This window comes from Hyaena hyaena, unplaced genomic scaffold (genome assembly GCF_003009895.1).
Source record: "Hyaena hyaena isolate Hyena2069 unplaced genomic scaffold, ASM300989v1 scaffold_29, whole genome shotgun sequence".
NCBI lineage: Eukaryota > Metazoa > Chordata > Mammalia > Carnivora > Hyaenidae > Hyaena > Hyaena hyaena.
Window position 1 is genome coordinate 1,745,826 of NW_024080661.1, and position 26,461 is coordinate 1,772,286.

Below are 26,461 nucleotides of genomic sequence, written 5' to 3' on the forward strand. Positions count from 1 at the left end.
TGGACATGATGACTTGGCCAACGCGGCATACCTGTCTGAAGCCTAGATTGGAGACAGCATGAGGCCAAATCTCAGTGTCCACTGGAAAGGGCTGTCTCCAAGGTCCCTTGGGGCAACCCATACAATCAACAGGCTGCATACGCTACCAAGGAGTTGCAGCCATGGCACACTGGGCCCTCATGGGGAAAGAGCACAGTCGGCTTAACCGGCTGCTGAATGTGCTGCAAACTTGTAAGTGTGGCTGTAGGCTTCCGTCCCCAGCCCACTTGGTCTCATCTGACCAACCCCTCCTCTTCTCATGCTACAACCACCCGAAGTGCTGGGGCTCCAGAAAATACCACAGGCTCCCCTTCTGAGCCAGGGGTCTGTAAAGCACAGCCCATGGGTCAAGTCCAGCCAGTGGCCTGGCTTTGTATGGCCCTTGAGCTGAGAATGGTTTTTACAAGTTTAAAAGACTGAAGACAGGGCACGCCTGGGTGGCTCAGTCAGTTGAGGTCATAGCTCAGGTCATGATCTCACAGTTCGTGGGTTCGAGCCCCACGTCAGGCTCTGTGCTGACAGCTAGCTCAGAGCCTGGAGGCTGTTTCGGATTCCGTGTCTCCCTCTCTCTCTGTGCCTCCCCTGCTCATGCTCTGTCTCTCTCTCAAAAATAAATAAAGATTAAAAAGAATTTTTAAGGACTGAAGAAAAAAGAGGAAGAGCAGGAGACTGTGTGGTAACCAACACCTAAAACATCAGCTACCTGGCCCTTTACAGAGAAGGTGAGTTGACCGCTGGCAAACCTTGAGGGCCCACTCCTTCGCCCAGGCCAGCCCCTCGGCCTGGAATGCCCTCACCCGGCTTTCAGTGGCGTTTAGTGAACTCTACTCATCCTCAAGGCCCCAAAACCTATTTATTGCCTATGAGCCTCTGCCTCGAGGCTCCCCAGCCGTGAGTGCACCTAGCAAGCTTCAGCTGGGACTGGTCTGCAAGGGCAGGTCCCGTCCGACCCGTCTTGGTGCTCCAGCCCCGCTGCCAGGCCCACTGTGGGGCACGAGGAACACAAGAGACGCACGCACGGCCTCGGGCCCTCCCCCCTTCCACAGACTCCCCGGCTGCGCCCACCTCATCCTGTAGGTTGATGTCCCCGGGCCCACGGTTGAGCTGCTCCTGTAGGCTGCACACGACTGCATTGTTGCCCGGTACTCGGTAAATGCCCGTGGACTCCAGCCCCCGTGCTTCCACGATGCGGCAGCATGCGGCCACGATCAAGGGGACCCGCTGGGGACAGGGCAGACGTGTTAGGAAGGTAAAGGGCAGGATTCCCCGCCGGTGAGCCAGGAGAGGCGGGAAGGCCACGACGGGCGCAGTGCAAGGCCAGAGCTGCTGCCCGGGGCCCCGTGCGGGGGAGCAGAAGGCCCTCTCTGGCTCCGGGCACCAGAGCCTCGCCACGGTCTGCACTGGAGCACCAGGTGGAGGTCGGAGACTGTGGGCTCCACCTCCCTGGGCTCTGCACCCCCCCCAACCCCCCCGAACCGCAGCGTCTGTAAGACGAGGCGGAGAGTCGGTTCCAAAGTCCCTCACAGCTCTGACCCTCTGTGCCTTGGTCTCCCCTCTTCTGTGCCTGCTCTGGAGTATGGCGGGGACTCACCTGGTTCTCCGTGGCTGGCTGGCACTCCTCCAGCCGGACCCCAAACGCCCTAGGAGCTGCTTTCTTGTTCTTCTTGATGATGTTGATGCCCCACGGGGTTTTGGGAGTGGCAGCGCTGTCATCTGGGGAAGACAGACAAAGCCAGGGTGAGCGGGCGGCCCGGGGAGGGGCAGCAGCCACACTGGGTCACACACACTCACCCATGTTTGGACATACGGGGGCTCCATCAGAGAAGCAACTGGAATGCTGAGGGCTGGTGGGAAATTATATCCTGAGAGAAGGCCTCAGAGATGAGGGTGTTTATTCCTGAGGAATCAGCCCCCAGAGGAAAGTAAGGACTTCTATGTGGCCTCAAGGGCTAAAACAACAAGGTGGGAGCCACAGATGCTGACACAACCAAAGAGAGAACTTTCTAATAGTCCAGAGTGTGTAAAGTTGGAAAAGGCTGACTCCAGAGAGGATGAGCCTCCTGCTCCTGAAAGGCCACAGGCAGGGACTTGGAGGACACCCAGCTGGGATGTCATGGAGGGAAATCAGGTTCCAGGCCCTTCCAGCCCTGAGACTGTGGGAGCCCCTGGACCCTCACAGGCACACAAGAGGCAGACACACCAGGATAACCCTGGCACACGCCCAGCCCAACACACATGCACACACCCACATCCACACACACGCCCTTGGCTCCCACGTAGGCCCACAGGACTGACCCCCACCCTCACCCATGTGCACACACACATATTGCCCCCTTAGCAGCCACCTTCCTACCCTTGTTCCCCGCCGACTGGTCCTGAGTCCTGAGGCCACGTGCAGTACTCTGTTTGAGGAACTCAGACTTGAGGCCCCCCAGGCCACGAGAGACTTTTGGGGAAGAGTCAGCTTTGGGCCCAGAGCTATGGCTGTGCAGGAAAAGGAGGAGAGGAGAAGTCTTCATCTGGGGCAACCAAACATGCCACCTGCCCCGGCCGCCTACCGCTCTGGGCCTCCCCTCCATCCCTGACGCAATCCTTCCTTGCCCTTCTGAGGACTGAAGGCCCTGCCTGCCCCCCAGGAGAGGGTGACTCGGAGGCCGCCCTCAGGCCCGGAGGTGGGCCAGGAGGATGGCCTCTGTCTGGAGTGCCCCCGCCTCATGATCAGGACTATCAATGAGAGCTGGACCTCACCTTACTTTGCGATAATCATTAAGCTTCTTGCTGATCAGAGCTTGGTTGGCACAGCCGGGGTCCTGGAGGAAGGGAAAGAGAAAGCAGACCCCCTCAGTGCCCACAGCCAGCCAGCTCAGGTCTTATCCCTGGCCCCTGCCTCAGCTTCGCCTCCCCCCTCCTCCATCTGTCAGCTGGAGGGCTCACACCCTGGCATGAGAAAGACCAGGGCTGGACTCCCGAGCACCCCCTCCCAGCTGTGTGACTTAGGGTAATCCACTGGCCTCTCTGAGCCTCAGTCTCCTCCACAGGAACAAAGGAGACAATGTGACACCCTCAGGGCTGGGCTGCAGAATTATGCATGTAGCACTCATTACATTCCCGGCCAGGCACAGAGTGGATGCCCCTGGGACTGGCAGCTATTGCAATAATGAAGGTCACTTGGGACCCCCCTGACTATGCCCTGCTGGGGACAGCCCAGCCAGGTCCCCCAGAACAGGGGCCACACGTTCCAGGTACTTTCCTCCCTGCAGTAAGGAAAGGCAATGTCCTGAGGAGAGCAGAGCCTGGTTCAGCCAAAGGATGCGTCTCTTCTCTGTGGCCCAGAGCCTATGTACTGGCGCCCCTCTCCCCAATGGCCAGAGCACGTGCACACTTGGCCCAGAGCCCAGGCCCACCATCCTCATGGCAGAGACCAGCCCCTGAGCTCAGGACCCCCACATAACTGTGTGCAAGTGAGCAAAGGCGGCCCCGTGCAGGCACCTGGGGGAGGGGGGCACAGGAAGGGGAAAACCCCAGCCCAGGCTCTGTGTGTGCAGCTGCAGCCGCCCACGAGGGGGCGCCATTGAGAAATTACCCTTGAAATCCCTGCCAAAGCCTTTGGCTCAACCAGGGCAGCGGGCTGCCAAAGGCCAATCCCCTTGGCCTCCTCCCAAGGTCAATGTGTTGGTGCCCTGCTGACAGGCCAGCCCTGTCAGAAGGGCCGGCCACAGTTCTGGAACAGGGGCACCCCATTCTTGTGAAACATTCCCTAAGAAACCCAGGCTTTCTGAAGCCCAACCGAAGGTTGGCCCGGACCTGACCTCTCTGTGCCACAGCCGGCTTGAGGCAATAATAATAATAATAATAATGATAATAATTAGTGCCATTCCTACAGTTATTAGCGTTACTGCCAGCCAGGGAATCCTGAGGATGCCAGGTGTCTGCATTTTCTCTTCACACCAAGGCCCGGGTAGGCAGGGCTGCAAGGTGTACTCCTGTTAGCCCATTTTAGGGACGAGGAAACTGAGGCTCAGAGCAGTGAAAGGAGGTCCATGGCTGGTGAGGGGCGGCCCTGGGGCCTCTCTGCCACCCCTCCCCTCCTCCCGGGCCCGGGTGGGCGGCCGGGCCCTCACCTCGCCCTCGGCCCTGCTGTTCTCTCGGATCGCTCTGATCCAGCCCAGCATGTCATCCCGGTCCTCAGCCTGAAAGAGATATTCACAGAAGTCAGCGGTGGTCAGCCGGAACACGTGCCTCCTCTTGGTCTCGCTGTAGGAGATGTCCACCAGGCAGGAGCCGATGCAGACGGGCGCCGCCTCGTCCTCACCTGCGACGGCCGCCGCCGCCCCCGCCGCCGCCGCCGGCCCGGGCTCCCGCCGCTCCTTGCTCAGCGAGAGGGAGCGCGCCCGCAGCGCGGCGTACACCCGCTTCCACTGGCGCAGGCCGCCGCCCGCTTTCTGCAGGGAGACACGGGGGAGGGGAGAGACACGGGAGGGGACGGGTGTGAGAGGCGGGGCCTGCCCTCCCCGCCCCCAACAACGCTCGAGGGGGCCCTGGGAGCTGCAGGCAGCCACAGCGGTGGGGACCCCAGGAGCCCCGTGGCCCACCCTCCGGCCCAGCCCCTCACCTGCCTGGACACCCCTACCCACCGTTCTCAGTCCCCTCAACCTTCCTTTAAATACTAGCATCTTTAAACACTAGCATCGGGGCGCCTGGGTGGCTGGACCGTTAAGCGTCGGATTTCGGCTGAGGTCAAGATCTCACAGTTGGGGAGTTCGCCCTTGTTGGATCCTCTGCCTCTCTCTTTCTCTGCCCTCCCCTGCTCGAGCTCTCTCTCTCTAAAATCAATCAATCAATCCTAGCATCAACAGCATGTGGCATGAGCAATGACCACAGCAGCAGCGACGCCCCGCCCAGCATGCCCCACCTTACATAAAATCCTTGTAAAGCCATTCCTAGGCCACATACGGCCCCCTGATCAAGAATTCCCCACCGCGACTGCTCTCGCCGCCTGTTTGCCTCTCGTTCAAGACCCTGCCAGGTGTCCTGGTCTCAGAAGCTGCCCACAAGGTCACCCTGGACCCGTGCGCTGCTTCCAAAGCAGCTTCTCGGTCCTTCCCTGCCTTTTCCTTGACCTCTGATGTGAGTTACCCGGCCGGCGCTAGCGCTCCCTCCTTCTCCAAGCCCTCTGGTGGCATCTGGGACCCCATGGTCCCTGGTTTCCCTCCTAATTCCACTGGCTCCTTCTCAGTCTCCTCCACTGGTTTCCTTTCCCCCCATCCCTGCCCTGCAACATGCTCTCACCCGCGGTTCTCAACAGGGGACATGTACCTGAAGATGTTTTCAGTTGTCACACCTGGAGAAGTGCTATGGCATCTAGTGGGTAGAGGCCAAGGGTGCTGCCAGACTTCCCCCAAGGTCAAAGACAGCCCCCCACAACAAAGAATCATCTGGATCACTAGAGCTGAGGCTAAGCCCCCACCCCCAAGGAGGGGGAGCTCCAGAACTTTGTCCTGGGCTCCCTTTTCCCTGCATGTGTCTTCCATGATGTCACCCACGCCTGTGGCTTTAAATCCCATCTGTCTACCAATGGTGATTCCCAAATGTATCCCTGGTCTGGCATCTCTCCCCACCCCCCAGCCCCAGTCCCACACCTCCCACCGCCTACTCAGTGTCCCCGTTTGCATGTGTCTTAGGCACTCCATGGGATACTTGATTTCTGTCACCCGACTTGTTCTCCACAGCCCTCCCCTACTTCTCCAGCTCAATAAATCCACCCAGTTGTCCAGAAACCTAGGACTTGCCCTCGACCCCCCATCTTCCCCACCCTTAATATCCAACCCTTCAGGAAGTCACACCTGTTCTCCTTCCAAAATACATCTCCACCTCTTCCCAGTATCTACCACCTTGTCCACACCACCAACCCCTCTGACCTAGACAACTACACAAACCTTCCCAGTCCCCACCTTCTCTTCTGCAGTCCACTGTCCACCCCGCAGCTGCCACCATTTTTTAAAAAGTAATCTCTGCCAACGTGGGGCTCGAACTCACGACCCTGAGATCGAGTGTCACACACTACCAACTGAGCCAGACAGTCGCCCCTGCAGCCACCATTTTATTTTTAAAAAATTTTTTAAATGTTTTTATTTATTTCTAAGAGAGAGAGAGAAACAGCGTGAGCAGGAGAGTCAGAGAGAGAGGGAGACACAGACTCCAAAGCAGCTTCAGACTCTGAGCTAGCTGTCAGCACAGAGCCCAACACGGGGCTCGAACCCACAAACTGTGAGATCATGACCTGAGCCAAAGTCGGACACTTAACCGACTGAGCCACCCAGGTGCCCCTCAGCCACCATTTTAAAATGTAAATGAGATCATGTCTCTCCCCTGCTTAGCACCCGCTGGTAGGTTCCCACCGCCACTGGAATCAAACCTAAGAACTTCTGTGATGTATCTCTCCCCCTCGAACTCAACTTCTCCACCAACTTCTTTCTCGCTGTGTCAAGACACAGGGGCCCTTCTCTAGCGAACAAGCCAACCCTTTCCTTTCTTGGGGCCTTTGTTCTTTCTTACTATTCCTTCTCCCTTTCTCTTGCTTCTCCCTGTGGCTTCCTTCTCGCCCTTTAGATCTGAGCTCAGACGTCACAAACATCACTTCCTCAGCGAGGACTTCCCAGACTATTTTTTCTTTCTTTTTTAAATATTTATTTATTTTTATTGATAAGAGAGTGCACGCGCACGCGCATGAGTAGGGGAAGGGCAGAGAGAGATTCCCAAGCAAGCTCCACGCCACCAGCACAGAGCCTGACATGGGGCTCGAACTCACGAACCGTGAGATCATGGCCCGAGCTGAAATCAGGAGTCAGACGCTCAATCGACTGAGCCACCCAGGTGCCCCCACTGGCCATTTTTTAATAAAGGCAGCTCCCTGCTACCTCCAGAATTAAAGGCAATTCACATCACCCTGTTCATTTTCCCTGAGTGCTCACTATAACCTCTGCTTATGCTGAGGTTGTGGATTTCTCCAGTAAATGGCAAGCTCCTAGGGGCCGGAAGCTGGTCTGTCCTCTCACATTCTTTTTGTTTTTTTATTTTTTTTAAATTTATTTCTAGGAGAGAGAGAGAGACAGCGTGAGCAGGGGAGGGCCAGAGAGAGAGGGAGATACAGACTCCGAAACAGGCTCCAGGCTCTGAGCTGGCAGTCAGCACAGAGCCCGACGCGGGGCTCGAACCCACGAACCGCGAGATCGTGACCTAAGTGAAAGTCGGACGCTTAACGAACTAAGCCACCCAGGCGCCCCTGTCCTCTCACATTCTTATCTGAGAGCCTAGAGCCTCCAGGCAGAGGGTAAGTGCTTATCAATATTTATTGAATAAATGAAGTGATGCATTAATTATCCTCGGAGCACCCTGAGGGCAGAGGCTCTTCCCCATCAGAGCCAGGGCTCCCTTCCTTGCACTGGGGGCCTACTACTACCTACTATCATCCTACATGGGCCTCTGCCCTCAGAACAAACCAGATGCGGACACCCCGTGGCTGGCAGGTAACACAGCCACATCTGACCGTGAACCCTGCTCACCACCAGAGACCTGCTGGACCCAGACAGGATCGTCCGAGCAGGAAACGACATGGCCCTCCAGAATTTTTTTTAATGTTTATATTTTTATTTTGAGAGAGAGAGAGAAAGTAGGGGAGGGGCAGAGAGAAAGGGAGAGCAAATCCCAAGCAGGCTCCACGCTCAGCACAAAGACCAGCCCAGGGCCGGATCTCATGACCATGAGATCGTGACCTGAGCCAAAATCAAGAGTCAGATGCTTAACCGACTGGGCCACCCAGGCGCCGCAGGGAATTTTTTATGTCGTGGTGAGGTGACAAGGTGGCCCTTTGAGACCAAACCAAACTAGGTGACCTTGGATAAGCCAAGCCCCCTCCCTTGGCATCAGTGTTCCCTATTGGTAAATGAAAGCTGAACTAGCCAGTTGCCAAGATTACATCCTGCTCAAATGGTAGGTTTGTGACTGTGGGGACCTGCCACACCTCTCTCCCTCTGCCTGACAGTGAATGGTCTCTGAAAGAGGCCGGCGGCTGGGTGGGGGTTACCCGGGAGAGGCTAGACCTGCCAGAGTGGACAACTTCTGGCTGACCATCAGTTCCCTGGACAGACTGAGGGCCTGAAGCTGACCTGATAACCCTTCTCCTAACTCCCAGGCCACAGCCCTAAGGGAACAAGTGAAATCGGGTCCTGGCCAAGCCAGGAGGGGAAGCCCCTGTTCTCCAGAACTGGTCAGTGAGCAGGAAGGGCCCAGCTCCCGTCCCTGCCTGGGAGACACTGGTGGGGCCGCCAGGGGCCACCCAGAGCTGGGAGATGGGCCACCTCACAGGCAGGAGTCAGCAGTTCTCCCCTGGCCCTCAGAGGAGCTCACACTTGGGGCTGGAAGGGCTCATCTCCCCTTCCTCAGCTCACACAGCCGGCCCCTGCTGCCCCTCCTAGGCACCCCTTCCTGCCATCTTGCTGGCTTTCCTCGTTGGCCTGCTTTCCCCACTTCCTCTCAAAGTGCAGCCGGTCTCTTGCCTCCTCCCTCTGTGCTCCCGCCCCTGTGGCTACAGGTGCACACCCTGATATACTGCCTCCCGAGGGCCACAGCCCCCGGAGCCTCTGTCCTCAGGACACCCCCACCAAGGCATGTCCCAGGGCCCTTGGGCTCCACAAGTTCCCAGAGAAACCCTTGGCTTCGACTCGCCAAACCTGCCCCTCCAGTGCCCTGTGGCTCAGGGGAAGGCCCCATCACCCCCACAGCCATCGTCTGCCTCCTCCACCCTCCCGCACCTCCCAGCCAACAGCAAGCCCAGCACATCCATCCCTCAGTGTCTCTAAATTGTCCCTTCCCCTCGGCCCCATGCCACGAGCTTGGTCAGGGCCCCTGCTCTCGCTCACCAGGACAGCAGCAATGGCAGTGTCATCTCCTATCACAGATGTGACCCTCGCCTCCCGGGCTTACACACCTCCCACCCCCATCTAAACCTCTGCAAAGGCTTGTCCTGGGTGATGGGGTCCAGGGAGCAGGCACCCGACTCCCCACCTCGCCTTCCACCTGTCGCCCTGACTCTCAGCCACCCAGCGCGCCCTCCGTTCCTTTCTCCCGGCCCATCAAGGAGGGCATCCCTCCCCATCCCTCGTGGATTCTCACACACCCTTTGCGTCACAGCCTCCTCCACACCTTCCCTCACCCCGAGGTTGGGGTCACCTACTGCGTCCATCCTGCTCAGCTCCCCCATCGAAACAGTCACGAGCTGACAACTAATATGCACTGTGTGCTTCTTCTGTTTGTCCTGAGCCCCAGCAGGGCACCACTAGACACCCCATGCCTCGACCGAGAATCGGGAGCACGACAGGTACTTGGTCATTATAATGGACTGGACGAGGGCAAGGATGGATGCCCGCCCCCGCCTGGCCTATCCATCTCACTTCACTTCCCACCAGCCCACGGTATGGAATGACACTGTCCCCATGTTACAGATCAGAAGAGTGAGGCACAGAGGTTAAGGGGCTTGCCCAAAGCCATATGCTGGATACGTGGCTGGGCAGGAAGTCTGTATGACTTCAAAGCTTCTGTTCTCTCCAGGTCCAAGACCCGTAGAAGGCCCGGTGGAAAATTCAAATAATGGCAGAAGACTAGCAGCTCGCCGTGCCAGGCACTGGGTGCACTTCTGCTGAGATCATCTCGTCTAATCCTCAGCAACAGGTGTATGTGCTAAGGGTTGTTATGAGCTCTAGTCACAGACGAGGAAACTGAGTCATAGGCAGGTGAGTCACCCAAGCTCCCCTGGCAATTCATGACGCAGCCAAGGGCCAAGCCCAGGTTGATGCTAACTGCTCCGCTCAGCTTCACCCGGGCTGCGTCTCCTCCGTGGAGCCAGGGCCTTGGCCTCCTCACTCTGGGATCCTGGTTGTCCCCCTCCTGCCACCCGCAGGCCTAGCCGTCACTGTGGTCACTCTTAATTGGGCCTCCTGCCTCCAGCCGGCTCCAGCTGGGCCCCCCCTCTAAGTCATTCCCCAGGAAGCCAAAAGAAAGAGGCCCTAGGGGCTTTCAGTTGCTCTTAGGATAAAGACTAAAAGCCTTGCTGGGCCTGAAAGACCCCGAAAAGGCTAACTTCTGCCTGCTTTGGGGGTCTCAGCTCCCCCTTAAAGAATTACATCTTCTGTGAGTCCCAGCGCTGCTTTTTGGGGTGATCAGCCGGCAAAGGATCACTGTGGGGTGGCTCTGTTGGAATTTCATGCCCAGTTTGCCCAGATCCGTCCTACAGCAGAGACCCCCTCTCTTGTTAACCCTTTTTTTTCCATGAGTTCTTTATGTCCCCCCAGGAAGTTCTTCCTAACATCGAACCTCTACCCCTCATGCTCCAGCCTCGGCTGGTCCTCTCTGGCTCCAGAGGCTGGGGGGCGGGTGTAGAAGCTGGAGAGTTCTGCCGGAGACAGCTGCCGTCCACCTCCACCTCATGCTGCCAACCGTCTTACCTTCCCCTTCTTGGTGAGGACCTGTTTATAATACAACCAGCCTTCTCTCCTGATATCGCTGAAGGTTGCGTCCGAGAGGTCAGAGGTCGAGTGTCGCTTAGAAGGAGCGTCGGCATCATCGGAAGTACCCCAGCTATCCAAGGACTGCAGGGACACGACAGAGGGCCACTTAGGGTGGCTCCCACAGTGCCAGCATGCCAGGAGGCCCATCGGCCTCGCACAGCCACACAGGCCTGGTGGACACCTGTGCTGTGTGGCCTCACGGGCCCTGCTTAGCCTCTCTGAGCCGCCGTGCTGAGGTCATGGAACGTATGTGTCAAGGAAGCCAGAAAGGAAGAAAGGCTGTGACCTGCAGACCACATGGCTCACCACGCCAGAAAAGCCAATCCGGCACCTCCTTCAATTTTATAGACTTGAAGAAACTAAGGAAACAAAGGAAGTGATTGTGACAACACAGAGTTAAATAAACAGAGGAAGTGGAAACATCAACAAAGGCTGAGTTGGTGGAGCATGTAGTCATGTCCACAAAGAGTTAAACAGAGGAAGTGATAGTGTCAACACGACTCCAGCAACACAAGTGACAGGTCAAGGGAGAGTTAAGTAAGCAGAGGAAGTGATAAGGAATAAGTCAGGTGACAATATCCTCAAGGTGTTAAATGAATCAAAGATACCGAGGGTCTGAAGTCAGACGGCTTTTTGATCTACCGACGATCACAGAGTTAAGGCCATCTCGGAACTGACCCTGTGTTTCCCCGGGGTCCAAGCCCAGAAACTCCAGCCTGTCAGCCACACTCAGCCCTGTGTCACCCTCCTTTCCGATGTCCAGTGTCCCTTGAAGACACCACACAAATACTGCCCGATGCCACCCTGTGCAGGCAGTTTGGGCCACCCACAGGAAGCAGGCAAGCCAAATGAAATCCCTACCCTCACAGGGCTTACGTTCTACCTGGGAGGCAGGCAACAGAGGAGACGGATAGGTAAACTGTATCACGTGAGAAGTGCTAAGGAGAAAATAGGCATGAGGTGTCAGGGGTGGAAAAGGTGGAGAAAACAGAAGAAAGCAAAAAGGTGAGTCCAGGGGCTATGGATGGGAGTGTGTGGAAAGGGCATTATAGATGGAGGCCTTGGGTGGGAGGGTGCAGGTGTCCTTAAGTTAGGACAAAGCCCACGTAGCTGACACAAGGGGATCATGTGCAGGGCGGGGAGGGGGACACAGGAGCCAGAGTAGACCACTTCCTGGAAGCCAGAGGCCAGGAAGCCCACCCGAGCCGGGGCTCCACAGCTAAGGCATCATCCCTCCCCGGCTGCCCCAACGCTCCCGCCCGCACACGCTCGCCACTCACCCCATCAGTAAAGAAGCTTCGCAGCATCCGCAGGCTGGGTACTCGGTTTGGCAGGCGCCTGGCGAGCGAGAACGGATTGTGAGGGACGTGGAAAGCGCGGCTAGGACTTCTCAAATCCCAAGCTGAGAAGCCTTCCAAGGGCGGGAGCTCATTCCCCGGGGGAAAGGGAGCGGGCGCATGGAGGATATGGGACCCGAGAGCCCCGTCCCAGCCCAGTCGGGGTGGCTGTGACAGCCGCAAGCTGTCCTCACCTCAGAGCCCTGCCCTCTTCCCGGAAGGTATTGAGCCCGTCGTCGCAGGACTTGGAGCGCTCCGTGGTGATGGCCAGCAGGTAGGAGGAGCGGCGGCCGGCCTTGATGCTGCCTGCGAAGCCACGCACAGGGTCAGCACGAGGGCAAGGGTGCGGGCTTCCCTGGGGCCCTCCCGTCGGGGCAGGGCCAGGAGGTGACTCTACCCACGGGGCCCCTGGAGTAGCAGAAGCCGGCAGGAAGAGGCCAGACCTCAGGGAGCATGCCCAGCAGAGACCCCTGGGGACCAGGCAGCAAGGGAGAGGGCGGGGCAAGGGCTTCAGGGAGCACTCACTGCAGTCCTGGGAGTAATGGCGGCCAAGGGCAAAGGTGAAAGTTGGGGAGGATGGGCTGGTGCCCAGGACGGGGGCTGAGTTCATGGCGCTGGAGACCACGGCGGAGGCAGGGACATGCTTGGCTTGGAGGTCAATGCTGGGGCTGGTGGGCTCATCTGCAGGCAGAGGGGAGGGGTGGATAAAGGTGGCAGAAAGCTAACCCTGCCTGCCCCGCCTCCCCCAGCCTCGCCTCCTGGCCCAGACCACATCCCCCAGGCTCAGGTCCTCCAAGGCCCCGCGGGCAATATGCCCATGGCCCAGAGTCTCCCATCCCCAGACTGCGGGCATGGAGGCTCCGTGCCTGCCTCCTCCTCCACACCCAGGCCTGAGGTCAAGCCACCCTCCCTAGACTGGGCTCCTGAGAGCATCGGACTGTCTCCCCCACCAGACTGGGAGTCTCTTGAGGGTAAAGACTTGTCTCCTCCATCAGTTCAGGGCTCCTTGAAGGCAGATGCTATGCTTCCCCCTCAGACTGGAACTCACTGATGCTGTGTCCGCCCACTCGGACCGAAGGCTGACCAGGGAGAGGAGACCCAGCCCTGGCCTGGGCTCTTGTCCCTCACCCCCGAGGCTACGTACTGTCTCTCCACTCTTGGCTCCCAGTCTCATGATCTTGCATCTGGCCTTTCTCTCAAGCCCCTAGACCCAGCCCAGCCTAGCCTGCACCCTCATGGACAGTCAGCAAACCTTAAACCTTCTCCCGCTCCCTCTCATTCCCAATATAGAGGGGGGGCAAAATCCTCCAAGTAGGGCAGAAACTTAGGACCCACCCAGGGCCTCTTCTCTCCTGCCTCTCCCTCTTATCCAACATCTGTTCCACAGGCAGGAAACCCTCAGTGTCCCCTCTGCTCTCAGGATAAATTCCCAAATTCCCCAGAGACTGACACGGCCCCTCTGGACCCTTTCTCAGAGAGGGCACCCTCCTCTCTCACTTCAGGGTCTTGGCATATTCTGTTCTCTCCCTGAACACCCGCCCCCCCCCCCCCCCCCCCCCCGGCAACTCCTTCTCATCCTTCAAGTCTTAGTTCTAATCTGCTTTCTCTAAGATTCTCTCCTTGGCTACCACACCCCAGTCTGGGCCATGTCACCCTTCTCTGTCACCTAGGGCTCCCTGTATTCCCATCTCACACACACACACACACACACACACACACACCATGGGGTTGTACTTGTTCCATCATCTGTCCCTGCTGCTGGACCACACGCTCCAGAAGAGCCTGGAGCCTAGCGCAGTGCCTGACAGAAATATCTGTTGGATGAATGGACGGATGGAGGGTGGGTGGAAGACACAAAAAGTAAAAGGAACAAAGGAAGGATAGATGAAAGAAAGGATGGGAGGAAGGGTGAAAAGAAAGAATGATGGAAGAATAGAAGGAAGAGATGAATGAACAAAGGGAAGAAGAAGAAAGAAAGGGAGGAGGAAAAGAAGAGAAACAATGGATGGGTGGGCGGAGGGGTGAATGAATAGATGGAGGAAAGGAAGGAGGGAGGGAGGGAGGGGGGAAGACGGCTGGGGGAGAAATGAATGAAAGGAAGGGTGACAGGATCCAGGAGAGGACAAACGGATGGATGGATGTATGGATGGATGAACAGACGGACGGACGAACAGAGAAATCAGCACTCAACCCAGAGTTTTGCCCGTGGTTGATGGGTGGGTGAGGTACAAAAGGGCACAGATGTCCAAGTTTCCCAAGACAGCCACCTGTACTGTCTGTCACTCACCAATGAAGGGGATGGAAGCCAGAGAGTCTTCAGTAGTGGCCAAAGGGGCCACCTTCCTGCCCAGGCGTTCCACTCGCCCACTGGACTCTGGCTCTGGGGCCTCTTCGCCAAACCCAAGGTTCATCTGTCTTGCAGGGGGCAGCTGGACCTTCCGGCCCGTGGGAGGCTTTTGCCTCAGAACCACCTCATCACGGCGATCCTCGCCGGCAGGCTCCAGAGCCCGGGTGCTAGGTTCTGGGCGGGCAACCCTGGGCGGTTCGGAGGCTTCCGGTGGGAACGATGCAGGCGACTGAGCCAAGTTGAAGGTGGGCAGCCCCCCAAAGGGTGAGTCCCGGAAGGACAGTGCGTGCAAGAGGCCAGTCCGGCGCTGGAATGACGGGCTGTAGCTCCGGTACCCGATGTAGCCAATGTCATCCAGGCCTTGCAGACCAGGCGGGGGTGGGGCCTGGGACGCAGGAAGGTCCCTGGGTGGGCAGGCAGGGGTGCGGGCAGACGGACGCTGGGAAGCCCAGCCACAGCGCTCAAAACGGGGTGACACCAGTGCTCCTGGACCCAGTGCCTCGGCTGAGCGGGTGGCCCGGCTCAAGTAGTCGTCTGAGCGGGCTCGGTGCCAGCCCTCGTGACCCAACTGGCTCAAGGCACCCTGGGAGGTGGAGCAGGGCCACGGGTGGTGGGCAGTCACATCCTCCAACCGGTCCTGGGAGGCACTGCGGGCCCGGGGGGGCATGGCAGGGCACCGTCTCTCCCCCGCCCTGCGGGGTACCTGGTTTGACAGCCAGTGTGACAAGGCTTGCTGGCACTCCAGTCTGCTGGGGGGCACCCGGCTGCCAGGCTCCGGGAAGGCACGGGGCGTCCGGGGCTCCGAGGGGAGGCGGGGGAAGGCACCAGGGCTGGGGCGGGGCTGGCTCATCCCCAAGGAAGAGTGGTCCGGATGGGTGCGGGTGGCGGAAGGGACGCGGGGCCCCGGGTCGCTCCAGGCAGCAGGACTCCGGGGGTCACTGGGCAGTGCTGAGAGGGGCTCAGGCACCATAGTGGCCCAGGTGGAGACCCGGGCTGGCGGGGCATAAGTCTTTCGAGGGTAGCAGATCGGGGGCGGCTCTGGGATGCTCCGGGCCTCTCCAGAATATGGCTCGTTCCCCTTCAGGTAGGCGTCCTGGGAGTAGGCCTGGCCGGGGACACAGAGGCAGGTGAGCAGGGCTGGACAAGTCCCGCAGGGCGGAGTGACATCAGCCCTGGGAGATCGGGATCCCAGAGAAGTGGACTGAGGGAAAGGGACGAAGCAGAGGGGGCCCTGAGTGGGTGGGAGCAGGAAGGCCTGCTCCAAAGAGGGTCGGGGGGAGGGAGGGCGAGAACAAAGAAATTAGAGGCCTTTGAGAGACACACACACACACACACACACATACACACACCCTCTCACTCTCTGCTTCTGTCTCTCCCTCTCTCTCTCTCTCACTAGAGAAACCGCCAGGATTTCTCTAAGACTTATGACAAGGACTGCCTTTAGCCACAAACATTCCAACATCTGTTTTCTGGGGTCCTCCCCCCATGCTGGCCTCAGCCGCCTCCCTGCTGCCTTCCATCCGGCAGTGCCCTCGGCTCCTGGGGGCAGGCCTGGGAAAACCCATCAGAGACCCGTCAAGGTGGCAGAAGACAGAGAAGGAAGCTGACTGAGGGGTGTGTCCATTGGTGGGGGGGGGCGGGGGGGGGCGGGGAGGCTGGGAAAGCCCAGCTGTCCCTTCATCCTCTGGACAGGGAGCTGGGGCCTGGCTCCCGGGCCCCTGGAGAGAAGAGAAACTTGCCCACCTGGGGCTCCCTCTGGGCCAGGCTTGGGGGAGGGGCCAGACTGCCTAAGGGGCCTCGGGCCACCCTCTGCCACCTCAGGCCTGGAATCTGGCACTGGGAGCTGAGGCTGACGCTGCATTGCTGAGGAGTGACAGGGCCGGTGCCCAGGCCCAGCCAAAAAAGGAGGCAGCCCCTAGGGACAGAGGCCTTGTGGCCCTGGCCTCGCCTGGCCCTTGATGGGTGCCCAGGGGCCTATCTCAGGATGAAGTATCAAAGGGTGGGAGGGTGAAACACAACACATACACACTCGCACGCGCACGCGCGTGTGCATGCCACACCGCAAGGAGATACTGGAAAATACACACCCAGAGACACACACACACAGCGAAACACAATGAGACACACACACACACACAAATAACTAGACCTCCAGTCCCAGGCACACGCATCATGTGATGAGGACAAGTTAGACCACACACCCCCCACTCACACTCAGCCCCTCCGGACCCACACCCCCCGCCGGGGACACTCACATACCTCTCCCTCCTGCCATCCTGCAGGCTCCCCCGGCTCCCCACATCACGGTGGCGCTGGCGACAGCATCTCAGCCAGCCTTGCCTTCCCGGCCAGGGGCCGAATCCCCCCACTGACCTCTGTGCCGGCCCCACCTCTGCCCCCCGGCCCCACCTCTGCCCCCCGCCCCCAGTCTGCCCTCCCGGCAGCTGCCCTCAGCCCCCACTGGCTCTCTCTCTCTCTGTCTCTCTCTCTCTCAGCGGCTGGCTGGCGGGAGGAGGAGGGAGGGGAAGATGGGTGTGGAGGGGCCTCGCCGCGTCGGCGGTGGCGTCAGCAGCTGCCGCGGCCCCATTGGCCTCCAGCCTTGGCTCCAACCACAGGAATGCCTGGGCCCCACCCTCCGGCTGGCCTAGGATGGAGGGGCCAGCGGAGGGCCCCAGATGCTGACATCTGGGGCTGCCTGCCCACCAGAACCTCAAACCCCGACACCAGAGCTCCAGGCTGCTGCTCTCCCCACCCCTTGCCCTCCTCCCACCCGTCACCCCCTCATCCCTTTCCTTGCCTCTGCCTGGCAGAAGGGTACCCGCAGGGCCTTGGAGACTTGGGGGGAGCCATCTCCCTCTCTGGGCCCCCAGGCTCACCTCCCCCTCCCCAGGAAGGGCAAGGGGACAATCCAGGTCAGAGGGCGGAGGTTCCCAGAGGGGCACGGTGCCAAGCATGGCACACTGTGATTATAGTGATTATGAGAGCCCGTCCAGGGCAGAAGCCAGCCCGGCTCCCAGGGCCTCCTGGGTTTGGCCCTCAGCCTTCCCCCAGGGGGTAGTGACCTTGGGGGCAAGCAAGCTGGCATCTGGCTAAGACCCATGAGAGCAGGGAACCGGACACTGGGCAGAGAGGACTGCCCTGGGCTCTGGGCCAGGCCTGGGGTCGGTGTGCACAGAGAGAGAGCATATGTAGGCGTGTGTAAGCGTGTGTGTGTGCACACGAAGAGCATGTGGTATGCTGAGTGCAGTCTGGGTGCCTGCTCTATGCATGGGGCATCCGGACTGTGCACCCTGAGAGTATAAGCCTCAATTATCAGGCTCGTGTGTCAGGCTCAAGCATGCGGTGATGGCCGTGGGCGTAGGTACTGTGACAACAGCAAGCATCTGTAATATCGGGGAGCATCCGTGTGACAGTGAGCAGTCGGGAGTCTGCGTGCTGTGATACCCCGTGGCATGTCGTGAGGACCTGGGACACCCAGGAACGTCTTGTGCTGTTTGGATGTTTGTGTGTGGCAAGGCTAGAGTCTGTGTGGGCATGTGTGGTAGGGGTGCCGGCATGTGTGTGTGCATGTGCCTCATGGCCCGGACCGGGCGCAGTGTATCTGGTGTGCTGTGCGTGTGTTATCATGCAGTGCAATGTACCATGTGCTTGATGAAGGTAGGTGCCATGGGCTTATGCTGTGTGGCAGCGTTTCTAGCGTGTTCTGCTTGTGTGTCGAGTGGTGCATGGTCTGTTGTGTGAACAAGAGCACTTGCTGGTGGGGTGGGGTGGGGTGGGTTGTGCTGTGTGTGTGTGTGCGCGCACGTGCACGTGCGGACACATCTACAAGAGACATGTTCACACGGGGCCAGGAAGGGAGGGGGTGGGAAGAACCGGCTCTTGGGAGCTGACAAGAACGTGCCAGTCTGGCAGGGCCCGCTGGGCCACCCTCCTTCTAGATGCCCTGGCAGGAATCCTGCCTGCCAAGGCCAGTGCCTCCCCCTCCCCCTCCCCCGGCACAGAGCAGCCCTGAATGAAGCAACAACCAGCCCCGGCCCAGGGATGGGCCTGGCATCCCTGATTGGGCAATGCCAGGCTGGCGCAGCCCCCTACACTCTTCTCTGCCTCCTGAAGGCAGAAGGGAGGCCCCAAGGAGAAGAGATGTCTCCTGCCCCCAGCCCCCAGGGGCCCTCCACCGCACACAGCAGGGCAGGACTCACCAGCTGGAGGATGTCTTCATCCTTGGGCATGATGGAAAGCTCCAGAGTGTCATCGCTACAGAGACAGGGCAGGGGGTCAGGCCAGGCTGAGGCAACAGGGTCTGGGAGAACAGGGATCCTGGTCGCCAGGGCACCCCCAGGGTTAAGGGGGTGGGGTGCAGGGACTCAGTGAGCAGGCTGGGAGCTACTGCAGGAGAAGGGAGGCAGGGGGCGCTCACCTATTCTGGATCAGAGCTATGACCTGGGAGTAGGTCTTCCCAATGACGCTCTCCCCGTTCACTTTCACCAGCCGGTCTCCTGGGGAAAGCAGGGGTGGGGTGCACGGACCACATGTGAGCCGGCCAAGGGGCATCAATGGCCCCTTCTCAGAGCCCCTGAACCAGGCATGGATGACAGCACCAGGACCTGGATCTGAGAATCCATCCCATCCGAACCAGAGAGTAGGTGGAAGAGACCCAGAGAAGGGCAGCTCACCGGTGCGGAGGCCTGCTCTGTGGGCGGGGCCGTCATCCTTCACGTTCTTGACGAAGATGGTATCCATGGGCTCCAGGCGGTGGTGCCGGGGGGAGGGTCCTGGTAAGGATCAGCCAGGTTAGCTGGGGGCGGCTGTGCAAGGTCACACCCATGCACAGCTACACACACAGGGGACACACACACTGGGAGAATGGTTACATGGACACAAGCACGGACCCACACGTTCACAGAGACATGGCTGCACAGGGTGAGACAAGGGGATACACCCCTGGGAGAACAAAGACCCGTGTGGGGGGAAAAACGTACACGGACACACAGAGCCTCTCCTTATATGGCGGTTTCATCCCAGCGCGGTGCCAGAAAGGAGACTGAAAAGGATGGACAGATACAGGCCTCGCCTCGTGGAGCACCCTGTCTAGTGGGACAGACACCCACACACGCAGAATGTCCACACCCACGGACCTGGGGAAAGCTGCGGAAAGGCCTTGCTGCTCACACTCTATACCCACGCCTCCCACCCCACCCCCTTCCCGGGGAGCAGGGGATTCTGAACAGGGGCCTGAAGATCCTGAGACGGGCATTCACCCCCTCGCAACATCACATTACTGCCCAGCTGCTAACTGTCTCCATCAGAGAAAGGGGCCTGTTCTAGGTCGGCGGGCTCTTCCCCTCGCCCCCAGGGGCCTCCGTGATGGGAACTCAGGAGTGTCGCCATGGCTGCCTAGCAGACGCCCCAACGGCAGAGAAAGAAGGCTGCTCTCTGCCCGTTAAAGGAGTTTTGTCTTGAGTGCCCTGGGGGGGCAGAAAGGGGCCCTTTGGGATAGCAAGGGTGACCACCTGGGGAATAAAGACCTCAGGGCTTCCCTTACACCCAACAGAGCCCAGTGTCTCCATCTCCGAGGACAGCCATTGGTCAGGTGCACCTTACCACCCCCCTCCCAGGCCCTGCAGCCCTGTCTGTGCCTCAGTCTGGGCTGGGAGTAACTCCAGGGCAGGGGCCAGGTCTTAGAAAGCCATGTGCTCCCCAGAGCACCACCCCCAGGTGGTGAAATTCAGGGAGCTCTGCCCTAGAGCCCAGAAAAAATGCGCTGCCTCTTGGATTCTTAAAAAGAAAAGGATTGAGAAGAGAGAGAATGGGCAGGTACTCAGAGTGGACACAGAGAAGAGCAAAGACTGGAGCAGCAGTCAGGGCTGGGGAGGGGGGGGGGTGGCGAGCGGGGGAAGGGCGGAAGGAGGGTAGGCAGCAAAATCCAGGCTGACTTGGGGTAGAGGGAGAGAAACGGGAGCTGGAAAACGGGCCCCAGCTCAGCCCCAGCCCTGGGCCCCACCCCCACCACTCCTTACCTCCTCCTCGGCCTCCATTCTCTTCCTCCTGCAGGGGACAGAGAGGTGGGTGTGGGCCCTGGGTCCAGCCCTCAGTAGCTCTACTTGGGCGGGCCCTTCAATCTCCCCCACCCAAGGCCTCCCCTCTTATCTTCCTTCAACTAGCCTGGCACTCAGACAAGGCAGGAGGGGTGTCAGTGGGGACATCAAGCCCTAGGCAACATTCCCCAATAACACGAACCCTCTCTCATGACTGCTGACCCCACCGCCTTGTATCTTGGCTATCTGAAAGCCCCCAATCCAATGGGGGACCCATGACCCCTTCTCTTGGGGAGCTCCAAGCCCGACGAAGGAGGCACTGAATATACACATGGAGAGAGGACACAGGCAGACACAGATAAGCAGGCATGACAAGTGCAAACAGTGGCTATCAGCTCTTAGAGAATGGGAAGGGAAGACCTGATTAGCGCTCCTCTGGGGGAGGGGATTTTAAGGCAAGTTTGAGGAGGGAGGGGAGAGGGCATTCTGGGTGAGGGGAGGGGAGTGTGCAGGCCCTGGGTGCCAGAAATAAGCAAGCATTTGTGGGGACTGCATCAGCTGAGGCTACGGAGAAAGAAAGCAGCACCAGGAAGTGACAGAAGTCAGACTAAAGCATTCGGGTTTGAAAGGACAGAAAGAGGCAGCCAGTGAAGGTTCTCGGGTGGGAGAGAGTGGATGTGAAATACCAACGAGGGAACAGGATTCTAGCATCTAGCAGGGCTAAGAGATGGAGTCCAGGAAACTCACTAGGGAGACCTTTGGGATCATACTGTTAGTGAGAGGGAGGGTATTGGATTTGGGGAGGAAACTGAAATGAGGGAAAGGAGAAGGTCAGAGAGACAGGAAGGATCGCACGTTAGAGCCAGATCCGACATTTGGCGTCATCTTATCTACCCTTCTCCACAGACAATCCATTCTAGAGCAGATGACAGGGCATGACTTGTCCAGAGCCACTTCGGCCAGGGCTGGAACCCAGGACTCTCTGGCACCCCGGCCAGGATATGAAGGCTGTGGGGCACAGCCGGAGGGCAGTGCCTCTGCCCCCGCCCTCCCCGTGTGAGGTGTGTGCCTGCCGATGTGAGCTGACAGTACAGTGAGCGGGTGGCAAAGGCAGATGGATGCATTTAGACGGCTGAGCTCCCTGTGGGCTCCCGGGTTCTAGAAAAGGGATGGAGTCCATCCCTGGCTTGCCCCGCCTGGGTTCTTCCAGCACCCCACGTGAGCAAAGTTTCTCTGAGACAGGTCTGCCCCCCAGCCTCGACCACTCAGGCTGCTCCCGCCCCGGTCACCCCTCAGCAGGGCCCCCGCAGAGAAGGTGGCAGAGACCAGGCAGGAGGGACATTCTGGGGGAAAAGGAAAGGAAGGACTGGAGGTTCCAGGGAACTAGAAGGTTGGTGTCCTTTGGCATCAAAGGTGGGGGGGCTGTGCCCCCTCTCACACACCATCAGCCCCCACTTATACTCTTAAGCACAGTTGCACCCAATGGGAATAGTTCGTGCAGGTGCTCCCAGATTCCGGAAGAGTGCACAGGGACACATACTGAAGACGGGTATTTACATGTGTATCTGCACATGCCTAGATACACACACATACATGCACATGACCAGCATACGGGGCACCCGACTGCATACAAAGAGAGCCGTGCAAGTTCACAGACACAGGCAGTGAAACCCAAGACCCCGGTTCTCTGGCAGGTGGGACCAAGCTCCCCGAGGGAGAGTCCCCAACAGCTGGTCCCCGCCCTGGGGGAACGGGGGAAACAGGTTTACTGACTCCAAAATAAATCTGTCTCCTGCCCTGCTGGGGAGAGAGGTGGGGGAAGGGAGAGGGGCCCTCCTGGGGAGCCCCAGTTCCTGCTTAGGGCCCCCTCACTCTTCCTGCATGCCTGCTTTACCTTCAGGGAGGCCCGCCCCCAGCCTACCCTACAGGTTAGGCACAGACAACCTGACCTTTATATTATTACAGCTGGAAGGGCTCTTGGGGCTCAAGGAGATAAACGCCCTCACATTACAGCAGAAGTGACCAGTAAGTGAGACCAAAGTTAGGTAGGAGTCGCACCAGGGCTAGAAGCCAGGGCGCCCCCCTCCCAGCCTGGTGCTGTCCAGCTCTCCAGCACCCAGAGCCCAGAGCCAAGGCGAGTGCAGAGCCTGGAGCACTCCGGAAGGAGTCCCAGAAGGGAGGAGTCCCAGGGGTGTTTTAGGACGGACTCCCCAAGAGCTCAGGTGAGGGAGGGAGCCACAAAGGCAGCTCAGACACGGCCACAGGACAAAGAGTCCCAGGAACTCCATCTCTCTGAGAAGGGAGAAGGCGGTTCACTTTCCAGAGACCAAGTCTGGGGGTGAGTGTGAGCGTCCTGGCTTCCGCCACCCCCAAGTGCATCGCCCCGAACCAGTCACCCTTCTCCTGGGAAGACCAAACCTGGAGCAGTTAGGGATCTTTCCCACAATCGTACAATACAAATGACCCAGTCAGGGCAGCCCCTGCCTCTCAGGGACCCTCCTCCCAAGGCCACAGAAGAAGGATGTGGAGGGGACAGTGCAAAGGAACCTCACTTCCCCCCACTGAAGCTTCCCTCAGGCCAGGCCAGGGCAGCAGGCAAGGTGGGGTGTACCTTCAGGCTGCAGTGCACAGCTGACTCGGGCGGGTACACGATGAAGTGGCGCAAGGTGAAGCCAAAGCCGTCCTGGAGACTTTTGCGCAGCAGAAGTGTCCGCGGCCCCTGCCAGGGGAGGGGGCGCCCCGAGGAGCACCCATCTCTCGGGCCCAGCGGCAGCTGTGGGAGCACGGGGAAAGAGGGTTGAGTGACCATGTGGCCGGCACTCCCAGGTGTGCACACTGCCTCCTGCAGCCAGCGGGAGGGACTGGGGCAGGGGATGGAGGGTGCGGGCAAGGGCCCTGGGGTCCCGAGCACCGTCCCCTGCTCCCAACCTCCTCCTCACCCCCTTCCTTCCTCTCCCTCGCTCATCAGTCCAAAGCTGCTTCTTCCTTTCTCTCCCCTCAAGCCCCTCATGACACCTTTGCTTCCAGGGAAATAACTCCCTGCAGTCAGCCAGGTTCTCAATCAGGTCCGTTCAGCAAATGTTCGCCGGGCACCTATTATGCTCCAGGGACTAGACACAAGGCCTTCTAGCCTGGGCAGCGCCTGCTGCCACCCGAGCTCCTGCCTGCCTGCCGCATGATCTCACACAAAGACACAGACACATGCACATAGACAGAACACCCTACATACCCACATACGCACACTCATGTGCAAAGGTACACACGGAGGCACGGATGAGTCCACACACAAACGCTGTGTGGACAAACATGTGCACGCACGATCGCACATGATCGGGGTCTCGCACACATGCATACACACGCACAGACACACGCACACAGCATATGCCTCGGACATACAGACGCACACACATGCAGAGACTGGCATGCACATGCATCCCTCAGGAACAGCAGCAGCCACAGGTGGGGGCCTAGAGCCACGAGGGAGCAGGCTGGACATCAGACAACTGAAAGGACTTCCTGGAGCTCCGGAGCCCAGCCAGAGGCCTGGCCGGTGGCCGGTCACCGGATCTGAGAGGGGAACTGGGTGGGGGTGGCGGGGAGACACTGGGCTGCCCTCTGGCCGACCCACTGGAATACTTGGGATTCCCCAAGGTGACGGGCAGGGGAGGTCTGAAGACCAGGGCTGGAGGGCACACAGGCCTGGTTGAGAGTACGGACACTGCTGGAGAGAGGGTCACCTCAAGCTCCCTGCTCAGACACAGAGAGGGAAAGTGGGTGACAGAAGGGCATCAGAGAGAGGCATGCGTGCCCAGGGAGGCCACCAGCAGATTGGACAAGATGGAAGGGTGGGCTGCCAGGTGAAAAGCCGGGATGCCTCCCTCGGAGCTCTTTAACCCCCAACCTCAGGCATCCTAACCTGGCTGGGGGCCCTAATCGAAACGTCAGAGGGCAAGAAGCCTCTTCACCCCACCCTCAGCAGTCTCCTCAACCCCCACGCTCCTCCTTGGCACCAGCCAGGAGTCTTCAGGGGAAGAAAGGCGGGCTGGGCATAGACGGAAGTAGCCCACCAGTTCTGGGGTGAGGGCCTCCCCCTTCTCTATTAAGTTCCCCCTTCTCCCTCTCCTGACTGCTGGAGAATGCTCAAATTTGCCACTTGGAGGTACTGATACTAAGAAGCTCCTTCATGTAGCCACCCCACCCCCCACTCCACCCCTCACCCCACCCCTGCACCAGCCTGTTCACATTACTGGTAGAAGAGAGCCCTGAGTCCAGCCCTCTGCCCGGGAAATGCTGTACTGGGGCGGGGGTGGGGCTGTAGTCAGGCTGACTTGGGAGAGGGGGGTATATCCTCGAATCTCAGAAGATTAAAGAGCAAAGAGCAATTCGCCAGGGGCAGTCGGCTTGCTCCATGCAGTCCCCGAGAACATGGCCAGGTGGAAGGCAGGGGGAACAAGCGAAGCCCTGGGCCAGGGAGACCATTCTAATCATCCCCATCTGGAAAACTACCAGATGAGATGTGAGCACTCCTTCTCCTGAAGGGTTCAAGCAAAGGCTGGATGATCCGCAGTCCAGGAGGCCGCAATGGAGATTCCAGACGGGGGCAGGAAGTCCAGGGATGGCCCCTCGGCTCAGCCTGTCCACTGAACCCCCACACCCCCATGGGGGTCTGAAGAGTCCAGGGGAGAAAATTCTCTGGGGAGAAAATTCTCTGGGAATTCTGCTGAAGTCTGAAATCCCCTGGATTTCCTATCTCTGCTGACCTGGCAAGGAACTGATCGGGGACAGCAGAGGGCCTGGGAGATCCTCCCTGCCTGCTTCTACCAGAAGCCCCTACGCCTCCCCAGTGTGGCCTGCCTCCCCCCTGCACGCACTCCATCGGGCTCCGAGCTGAGGCTGTTTGCAGGGCCCATTGTTTCGCCGGTGTCCTGGATTAAGGTTTAAGCCACCAGCTGCCCCAGTGACGAGAAGTGGCTGGGACAGGTCCCCACATGCCCCCCACCCCCTCTCCAGCACACATCCTGCCTGGGGCTGCCAGCTGCCAGGGGGTGCCACTCTCTGGGGCCCTGGATATAACCCAGGGCAGGGGGCAGCCTTCCTTCTCTCAGGCCCCCTCCTGGCCCAAACACCACTGGCACCCCCCTCCCTTATCTCTGCCTCTCCCTTTCCTCTTATGCTTCCTTCCAGTCTCCCCTCCCCCATCTCTTCCAACCGGCTCCTGAGAATGTCAGCTGAGAATGTCAGCGTGGCGATCCCCCTGCCACAGCTACCACACCCCAGCCTGAAGAGGAGACACCACAGCCCCCACCAACAGCCAGACCTGGTGGCTCCCCTGTGGGATGTTCTCCCTTGGATGTAACCTCAGTCCTTCATACTAGTATACACACATTTCCTCTCCTCCTCTCTGACCTGGGACACCACTGGGTCTGGCTCGCACCTTCACAAAGAGGGAGACGATGGACACCAAAACAGAGGAGGAACCCGGCAATGGGAACAGAAAGGTGACTAGATTGGGAAGGGTTTCAGCTCACACACCTCCACAGCTCTGCCTCTCCGGGGTAGGCAAAGAGATAAGGCGACAGAGAGGGAGAGGCTGGGGGGACACAGGGGACATCACTGATTATTGCTCTCCTGGCCCAGATCTATCTCCAAATGCTCTCACCCTCATGCCAGGAAAGAGACATCCAGAAATACCAGCTGATGGTGGGAAGAGGGCAGATGGCCCCAGGGTCACAAATTAGAACTGGACACGTGGTGGGTTGGCAACACCAGGACCCAGAACCCAGGAGTCCTGCTCCTCCCCCCTAGGAGCATAAAGAGGTCATTGCAGGGAGCACAGCGTTCATGCTGGGCACGGAGCCCACTGTGACTCACGCCCTACCAGCCCGGTCGATCCCGGACATCAGATACACTGTCCCCACCCCCTATCTCCAGCCCTGTCAGTCCTCACCCTGAGATCACTCATTACCTGCCACCTCTGCCTCCTTTGCCCACCAGGAAACCCTTGCGTGCCCCTGTGCCCACAGCCCCCAATCAGGGAGAGGGCAGAGTGGTGCCCATCACTCCACTTAGTAAGATCCTTGCCTGCCTCTGACTCAGGTTCTTGCCAGCCAAACTCCTCGGGATTCCATGCCCCAGCATCTC

General features: G+C 59.2%; 1 protein-coding gene and 1 pseudogene across 2 annotated transcripts in view; both read right to left on the reverse strand.

The window, feature by feature from the left end:
* ARHGAP23 (Rho GTPase activating protein 23) overlaps positions 1–26,461 on the reverse strand; it is a 71,029-nt gene that overhangs the window by 23,403 nt on the left and 21,165 nt on the right. The window contains exons 2-16 of one of the 2 annotated variants that reach the window (XM_039227795.1): positions 22,932–23,093; positions 20,303–20,330; positions 18,959–19,057; positions 18,703–18,781; positions 18,485–18,539; positions 14,226–15,390; positions 12,464–12,619; positions 12,133–12,244; positions 11,882–11,939; positions 10,539–10,682; positions 4,161–4,229; positions 2,788–2,849; positions 2,393–2,523; positions 1,631–1,752; positions 1,105–1,260 (exon numbers count right to left, since the gene is read on the reverse strand). In XM_039227795.1, the coding sequence (XP_039083726.1) occupies positions 1,105–1,260; positions 1,631–1,752; positions 2,393–2,523; positions 2,788–2,849; positions 4,161–4,229; positions 10,539–10,682; positions 11,882–11,939; positions 12,133–12,244; positions 12,464–12,619; positions 14,226–15,390; positions 18,485–18,539; positions 18,703–18,781; positions 18,959–19,057; positions 20,303–20,330; positions 22,932–23,093 (2,598 nt within the window). Of the gene's footprint in view, positions 1–1,104; positions 1,261–1,630; positions 1,753–2,392; positions 2,524–2,787; positions 2,850–4,160; positions 4,482–10,538; positions 10,683–11,881; positions 11,940–12,132; positions 12,245–12,463; positions 12,620–14,225; positions 15,391–18,484; positions 18,540–18,702; positions 18,782–18,958; positions 19,058–20,302; positions 20,331–22,931; positions 23,094–26,461 lie in introns of both variants that reach the window. The other variant, XM_039227794.1, reaches the window with a different exon arrangement.
* LOC120229169 lies at positions 90–215 on the reverse strand (annotated as a pseudogene).